General features: G+C 34.3%; 2 protein-coding genes across 2 annotated transcripts; both read right to left on the bottom strand.

Annotated features, from left to right (window-relative positions):
• Positions 1 to 1,169: 1,169 nt before the first annotated feature.
• LOC145051660 (ras-related protein Rab7-like) lies at positions 1,170 to 2,989 on the bottom strand. Its single transcript, XM_078999525.1, has 8 exons — positions 2,905 to 2,989; positions 2,651 to 2,836; positions 2,457 to 2,483; positions 2,277 to 2,376; positions 2,042 to 2,188; positions 1,850 to 1,930; positions 1,631 to 1,776; positions 1,170 to 1,412 (listed from the first exon to the last, which is right to left on the bottom strand). The coding sequence occupies exons 2-8, from the start codon at positions 2,701 to 2,703 to the stop codon at positions 1,343 to 1,345; spliced, it is 624 nt and encodes a 207-aa protein (XP_078855651.1). The 5' UTR covers positions 2,704 to 2,836; positions 2,905 to 2,989; the 3' UTR covers positions 1,170 to 1,342.
• A 1,514-nt stretch (positions 2,990 to 4,503) lies between these two features.
• LOC145054443 (proline-rich receptor-like protein kinase PERK15) lies at positions 4,504 to 8,269 on the bottom strand. Its single transcript, XM_079002640.1, has 8 exons — positions 7,780 to 8,269; positions 6,218 to 6,760; positions 5,904 to 5,990; positions 5,757 to 5,827; positions 5,600 to 5,676; positions 5,356 to 5,500; positions 5,127 to 5,288; positions 4,504 to 5,054 (listed from the first exon to the last, which is right to left on the bottom strand). The coding sequence occupies exons 1-8, from the start codon at positions 8,093 to 8,095 to the stop codon at positions 4,785 to 4,787; spliced, it is 1,671 nt and encodes a 556-aa protein (XP_078858766.1). The 5' UTR covers positions 8,096 to 8,269; the 3' UTR covers positions 4,504 to 4,784.

Here is an 8,269-nt window from a genome sequence, read left to right as displayed (position 1 = left end):
CCTTATGGATATAGGGTTGGACGATTTTAGGGATATGGATCACCTAGAAATCGTCCAAGGCCTTATTTGGGAAGGGATTTGGATTGCTTTGAGACTAAGTTATCAAATTAGGGTTTAAGGGTGAAACCCTAGGAGCTCACAGTATAAATAGACACATAGGGTTGAGGAAATCGGCCACCATTGTGATTGGAGAAACCCTAGTGCCGACTTCCCTCTTCCTCATCTCTCTCAAGTCACCTTCTTGCTAGTTGGTGTTTGTAAGTCATTAGATGAGTGACATTTGTGACTCTTAGCTCCAAGAAGAAGAAGGTTTCAAGCAAGTAACTCAAGGTATTATTCTAGATCTTTTTTCATATGTTTTGTTCTTAGATCTAGCCATGAAAGTCTTAGAATTATGGCATGTTCAATTAGTAAAACTTAGATCCAAGTTATAGGGTTGTATGTGCACATAGGTAAAGTTCTTATGTCCAAAACCCATCAGTTGTTTCACTGCTAGTGAGCTTTTGTGTTAATCTACTTTCTTTTCATGGGGTATGTTTCCTTCTTGTCATGTTGCCTTGAGTAGTGTGGAATCCTTTAAATTCTTTATATCATACTAGGGGTGACAAATCGGGCCATCGTGTCGTGTTTTTGTCTGACACGACACGACACGACAATGTTTTATGTAACACGAACACGACACGACACGATCTCGTGTTTTTTTTAACTAACACGAAAACGAACTGATTAAAAACGACAAACACGACACGACATGACAAAGATAACATGAAATAAAAATTAATGTATTTAATTAATAGTTATTCATACATAACACGGAAAACACGACAAAAAATGTTAAATCGTGTCAATTTCGTGTCAATTTTTGAAATCGAACACGACATCGTGTTTTTTACACCTGACACGAACACGAATTCGAATTTCAATTTCGTCTCAGTTTCGTTTCGTTTCATGTATTTTTATCGTGTCGTGTCATCAATTGTCACCCCTATATCACACAACATGCACCATGATGACATACTTCTTCATTCATTCTTTGTGTTCTACATGACTACTCAAGATTTATCCTCCTTGATGGTCAAAAAGATCATCAATTCTGGGTAATTTAGTCATTTTAGTATATTGTGATAAAAAGAAAATTGGGTCTAGTATTTGAATTGATCAGATTGTAGTTAGATGTACCGTTGCCTAAATATGTTACCAGAAGGATTGGAACATTATTATCTTTCTCAAATAAAATAATGATATCTGAAAAAAAGAAAAAAAAAATCCAAAAATTCAGTGTAACATTGATATCAATGAAGGGATAGCATGAAAGCTTCATAAACTCCATATACGATGTGGTTTAACATTCGCATCCATTAGACCTATGTTGACGCCCTTCCCCAGTAACATCAATCGTCTCAGGAAAATACCTATAACCATAACCAAGTTACTCACATGTAAAAATCGAAATGTTTTTTTTTTTTTTTTTCTCATTCTAAAAGGTGGAACAAGGCGTTAATGCCCTCCTTGTAATCATCAAAATGAACCCTAGAAAGCTTCTCATGTGCAACAAATACAGACTAAAAAAGTAAAACTGTTATATAGCGTATGGGAATTTCCTCAAATTAGCTTTATGAGTAAAACTTACGTTTCTTCCTCTGGTTCGTTCTTAACAGCATTTGTTGCTATACACTGGAAAGCAGCTTCCACATTAATTCCTTCTTTTGCAGAAGTCTCAAAGTAAGGTATGTTTCCCTTAGATGCACACCATGCTTTTGCTTTCTTCTTAGAAACCTGCAATCAGTAGTTATGTTACCTTTTAAACTTAAGCACAAACATATGGTATAAAAGAATTCCATTAACCTACCACTCGACCATTGGCCCCATCAATATCTATTTTGTTCCCCAATAGAACAAAGGGAAAGTTATCAGGATCAGATGGACTTGCCTGAAGAAGAATGAAGACACATTTTTTTTTCTTCAGAAATTTGGTTAAGGAAACGGGATACAGAATATCAGATATATCTATATAACATGGTTGAATTGAATCGATAATCACCTGAATTAGAAATTCCTCACGCCAGTTGTTAAGACTATCGAATGATTTCATGACATTTACATCATATACAAGAACACAACAATCAGCACCCCTGTAGAAAGCTACACCAAGGCTTTGAAACCTTTCTTGTCCAGCAGTGTCCCATATCTTGAAAATATAATCAAAACTTATCGACTAATCAATGGTAACATAAACACACAAACAAAAAATTTATACAGACACACAGTAATCTCACCTGCATTGTGAAGAGCTTATTTTCAAATTGAACCTCTTTTGTTAGGAAATCAGCTCCAATGGTTGCCTTGTACTGATTGCTAAACTTACGATTCACATACCTATCAAAATTATTCAATGTGAAACGAAATCAGAGTCCAGAACATACTGGAAAATAAGGAGATAGGTAATTAGAATTTACTGGTTCATCAGAGACGTCTTCCCAACCCTACAACAGATTATTAAATAAACGTAGATTAGCACAGATATTGCACGTATTAATTCATTCATAAGTTTTCTGCAATAAACATGATTTGAATCTCGAAAATGATAAAACAGAAACCTCAGATTCCTATCATTTATTTGTTTTGCATTTGATCGCATTTTATTATTTACCCGCTGTCTCCGAGGATGATGACCTTGAGAAGCATTCTCCTTCGAGAAGCCATACTAACACTGATCTATCCTCACGACCAGCAATATCTGTGTGTGTTTATGGTGTAGAGACGTAGAGAGAACGAGAGAATTTGCAGTTTCGTTTGTAAAAATGCAGATGACGAACAAGAACACGCGGCAAAATAACTGTAGAAATTAGAAAATTAATACATGAACCATTGATAACAAATATGTTATTGCAGTTTAGGGCATACATGATTAATCTGATGGGGTTCTTCAGACTTCAGAGATCTAATAAGTAATAATCAATGGGTGCTATAGTTTTCATTACTAACTGTACTCCTTAAATCCTTAATTAACATTTATTACCTTCTAATATCAATCACATAAAAAATGATTTTGACTCTTTTTTGTTCTTTTGTTTTGTTTTATTATTATTATTATTATTATTCCTAAAAAAAATTTAAAAAAATATGATTTTTTATATTAGTGGGTAATTAGCATAACTCCTATTAATATTTGTCTTGATCCACCCAATCTCCTTTCCGTATATGTTCACTTACTCTTTTTCATCCAAATACAAACAAAGACATGGGTTATTTACTTATTTTATATCACACACAATTAATATGATTCACGAGTTCATAACTGACAAACAAATTTCGGGTTATAAAATAAAATGAATCAAATGATAATACGAATCAAAAGCTTTCAACATTCATCAAACTACGATAAGAAGATTTTTATCAAATCAAACGTTTTCACCATTCTATACACGTCTAAAACCTTTTATAGACAATGAATAGTTTTCACATTGACAAGATATTATTTTTTATTGATAGCTTTAGTATATATTTTTGGATGTTATATGTTCGTAAGGCTTACCAAATATTATACTTTGATTTTTTCATTCGTTAGGTTTTTAGCAATCCTGAAAATTTAATAGAAAGTGGGTACAGAATGTGGCATGCTCTCTTGGGTATGTGGTTGTTATTAAAAGAACAAAGACAAAACCATGTGATTATGTGTTGAAAATTATTTTAATGTGTGATCGGAGTGGTGTATTTAGAAGTACGGAAACATCCACAGAGATATATGACAAGAAAAACAATTTGTCCATTCGAGTTGTCTGCTTGTTACTATAAGACCGATGATGTTTGAAGGTTGAAGGTTAAAAATAATCAACATAATCATAAATATGCAGGTGGTTGATTCAAAATGAATTACAAATTATTGTAAAATCGAGAAAGAATATTGTCTCCGTTGAATTTTTCTTTACCTGATCATCTTGGCCCAAATTGACTGATTGTAATTTGTGACAAAAAAATTTAATGTTGGCCGAAAATAATGACACAATTCCGGGAGATCGTTTGTGATTGATGAATTTTCTTGTTGTGACATAAAATGACAAGGTGATTTTTAGTCAATGGCATTTTCTATATTTTATTCATTCTATAATACAAAATAATTTTTCAACAACCTTAGATAAATACCACCAAAGGTTTAACCATCCTAAAGTATTTAGATTTATTTCAATCGTTGAGAAAATAAATCTTAGATAAATAGCACCAAAAGGTTAACCCTTTGTATCATTCCATATAGTATTAGTTGGTTTAACCAACAAACATCTTTTTTTTTTTTTGTTATTTTCTGAATAATATAAATATGTAAAGTATTAAATAGTATTACAAAATTATATATACGTATTTGCATACAGTTTTTAGCAACCTTGGATTGATTCATTCAGTTTAGCTTGTTTCGTTTTCCCTACTCTTCTTTCCATTCGACTCATTGTAGACAATACAATACAATACAATATAATCCAAATTGAATGACACAGAATTGCAACATAATTTTACATGAAAACGATAATGATTTTTATACCAAAATCTTATCTATACCTTGGTTTCAGTTCATCATTTCTTTTAAATCTGATTATCATAAGTTCAAATAACATAAAGTCACAAACACATCCAAATATTGTCCTAGAAAACCTCCCACAACTAATATCACACCAAAACATTGGGGTCCTCAACTAATCAAAAACCAAAATCCCGAGTCTGTTTCTGTACAAGGATAAAAAAGCTGTATATAAACACAATCATATCTTATCTGATCCAAATAAACTCTAAAATTATTGTTGAACTAGTTTGGTCGAGCCTAGATCATGTGTTGAACTACTAGATCCAGATGGCTGCTGACCAAAACTTGTGGTGGGTGCACTCCATACACTTGAGTTATTTTGACTCTCAAATGCCATTTTCTGGAACTTTTTTAACTCTTCTCTATACTGTGCAGTATCAAAATCAGAGCTCTCATGAGAAGCGTTAAATTTTATGTGTCCTGGTTTCAAACCCTCGTCTAAATCCTCTAATGGCAGGTTCCCTTCTAACGCTCTTGCTATCTGCAACAAATACTTTCAAAAACATACCCAACTATAGCAATGTGTAGGTTTTTAGAAATAGATAAAACATACCTGGGTCATTGATGGCCTTCGCCTTGCCAAATGACGTACACAAACAGCAGCACAAGCAATCATCCGAGACATTTCACCCGAATCATAATCACCATTTAACCCCGAATCAACTAAAGACCTGAAGTCACCGTTTTCCAATGCTTCATTTAGCAATGGTCTTGCCTGTATTAAGCACAATTTTCAGAAGACCTTTACAAAAAAAAAAAAAAACTCATTAGTCATTACTTACCCAGTCGACAATGTTATCGTCCAAGAATTGGGCTTTGTCGATAGGTCGGCGTCCAGTAATCAATTCCAGAAGCATCACACCAAAGGAAAAGACATCTGATTTTTCTGTCAGTTTTCCAGTAAGAGCATACTCTGGAGCTAAATAACTGCAAAACAAAATTGTATTTTTGTGCGTTTAAGAATACTAATTATGTATTATTTCATATACTATAAAGTGGGAGAAATTATAATTATAATTATCTGACCCAAAAGTTCCCATCACGCGAGTCGAAACATGGGTATCGGTTTCAGAAGTGAATCGAGCAAGTCCAAAATCAGCAACCTGAATAAATTAAAATAAAAAATGTTTATTTCACTAAGACATATTATTATTATTATTTTTATTATACAAGCAGTTTCTACCTTTGGCTCAAAATTGATATCCAGAAGTATATTTGCAGACTTGATATCACGATGAATGATCTTAGGTTGACCTGCAATTTAAATTCATCAAATATCTTACACCAAAATAGTTATAATTATTAAAAGCAACAAAGAAAGAATACTCACAGTCCTCATGCAAATATGCTAATCCTTTTGCAGATCCTAAAGCAATCTTCATCCTCATTTCCCAATTCAAAGGCCCATGTTCCTTTCCTGCCATGTCAAACTCTCCAGATATAACAACCTATTAAAGCTCCATACATTTTTCCAATTTAGCCCTTTTGACTTTTGAAAAAATAAATATCTTTTTTTTTGTAATTCACAAAACAGAGGGTCTGTAGAAGTCTAAAAAGGAGTCAAGAAACTAGTATTTTGCATATTTATTATCCTATGAAAAACTTTCAGGAGGATTTTTGTTCATTTAAGAATGTTCTTTTTACCATGTAAATGGAACTCCAGGGTTTTGTTTGGAACAAACTCATAAACCAGCATCCTTTGAATCCCAGAAATGCAATATCCAACAAGTGTTACAAGGTGTTTATGATGAACACGACTAATTATAGCAACTTCAGCCTGAAACTCACGTTCCCCTTGTCCACTTCCAACTTTCAGTTGTTTAATGGCAACTATCTCACCATTTGGAAGGACTCCTTTATGGACATACCCAAAACCACCTTGACCAAGGAGATTGACTTGTGAAAAGCCTTGTGTTGCAGTTGCTAATTCTTCATAACTAAATATGGTCTTGGAGTTTGGGTAACCCTGACCCATTGTTGATTGTGGCTGTGGGTTTTGCTTTTCAGACCCTGCACTGCTTGTTGAATGTGGTGGAGGAGGAGGAGGGGCTGAGGAACCCAGTGAAGGTAACTGAAAACATGATGCGTTTAGTGGTGAATTGGTGAACTTTGGTGGCAATCCGTTTATATTTTCCTTTGATGAAGGAGCATTGTGTTGCCAGTTTTGAGGTGTGATCCCAAATTCATCTACAAAAAGAAAACCACAAGAAATTGTTAATATATGAAACCATTAAGATAACACTAAATGGTGTTGTGTATTTTGTAGGGTAAAAGATTAAAATAAATATTTGTGATTTCAGTGCATTGCCACTAGTGACTTGAAAGTATTAGTTTTGTGAACTTGAAAGTATTAGTTTTGTGAACTCTCATAAGGTCTTGTGGGATTACAAGATTGATATGCTATGCATATCAACACGTAATTAGCATATGAAACAATATAAGATCATCAACACTAGCATTTTTGATGTTTGATAGACTGGTTAATTCTACTCTCAGTCATGATGGATTGATACTAAATTAAGTGAGTAATCTAAGGGTGGAATTGAACCCTTATTTATAAGATGTTACACTTGGGATCATTATTCATTTAGAAATTAGAGTCTACTGCAACATTTGAATTTCTCAGAAGAGTTTTATTACCCTTTCTTCATTGAAGTCAACAATTCATAGTATAACTTAATAATGCACTAAATAGGTTAGGCTATTTTATGTATAAATTCTTACAGGAGATCCTGGATTGGGAATTGATGTATGTGGTGTAGTTTGTCTTACATGAAATCACATATAAAATTCATTTCTAAATCTAATCCTCTACAGCATCAGTCAATGAACTATATGAGGCAACTGTTCTATGAATTGTAATGCATTTACATTTTTTATCTATTCACTATGAGATTCAGATTCAGTTAATTAGTTCCCCTCAAAATTCAAAGTGAGTATTGTGGAACAAACAATTAATAATTGAAACTACTCATCTTATCTAACATCTACTCTGCCCCCAAATAAGTCCAGATTCGATTTACGTGCTTTCTTATCAATTTTTGATACGAAAAACATCATGTCTGTGAAAATCTATGATCGATAGCAGGCAGGAGGGAGGAGGGAGTATCAACTATCAAGCACCCGAAACAGCCATTAAAGTCGACAAAAAATTAAAATAACCTATCAAAAATCAAATGAAGACATGGCATCATCAAACACCTAACCTTTAAACCCTAATGGAGCAGAAGACTCCGACAAGGCACGACGACGTCTCTTCCGTCTCCTGTACCAAACAACGAAAACGCCAACGAACACAAGCACAACAGCACCGCCAATGCCTATTCCGATTCCAAGCGCAATCAATGCACTGTTACTACTAGATCGATTTTGAGCCGGCGGCGAAAGAGTAGGTTCAGAACCAATAGAAGTTGCATTTGTCGGAGGAAGGAGGGGGAAGGTCGCTGTCGGAGAGGTAGTGGTGTTGCTTACTGACGGATCGAGAGGTGACGGCGGAGAAGTTCCAGGAGCCGGCGAAGACATTGGCGGCGGAGCCACCAGACCTACTAGCACTATAGGTTAACAATCGATTATCAGAGAGAGTAAAAGCAAAAACCCGCTTTTCAAAGGACACATTGCATTTGCTCACATGATCGAGAAAGATGGCAGGAGTGTCGTAGAAGCTGAAAGCATGAGAATAAGGCTAAACGACATCGC

Source organism: Lactuca serriola, chromosome 5, assembly GCF_051521515.1.
Source record: "Lactuca serriola cultivar US96UC23 chromosome 5, Lser_US96UC23_V15, whole genome shotgun sequence".
Lineage (NCBI taxonomy): Eukaryota > Viridiplantae > Streptophyta > Magnoliopsida > Asterales > Asteraceae > Lactuca > Lactuca serriola.
This window is presented reverse-complemented; position numbering and strand designations above follow the sequence as displayed.

Coding starts and splice junctions, on each gene's coding strand:
- LOC145051660 (XM_078999525.1), bottom strand. CDS start 2,703: ATGGCTTCTCGAAGGAGAATGCTTCTCAAGGTCATCATCCTCGGAGAC. Junction 2,484..2,650: donor ATCATCCTCGGAGACAGCGG/GTAAATAATAAA, acceptor AATCTGTTGTAG/GGTTGGGAAGACGTCTCTGA. Junction 2,189..2,276: donor ATAAGCTCTTCACAATGCAG/GTGAGATTACTG, acceptor TATATTTTCAAG/ATATGGGACACTGCTGGACA.
- LOC145054443 (XM_079002640.1), bottom strand. CDS start 8,095: ATGTCTTCGCCGGCTCCTGGAACTTCTCCGCCGTCACCTCTCGATCCG. Junction 5,677..5,756: donor ATATCAATTTTGAGCCAAAG/GTAGAAACTGCT, acceptor TAATTTATTCAG/GTTGCTGATTTTGGACTTGC. Junction 5,501..5,599: donor CGCGTGATGGGAACTTTTGG/GTCAGATAATTA, acceptor TTTGTTTTGCAG/TTATTTAGCTCCAGAGTATG.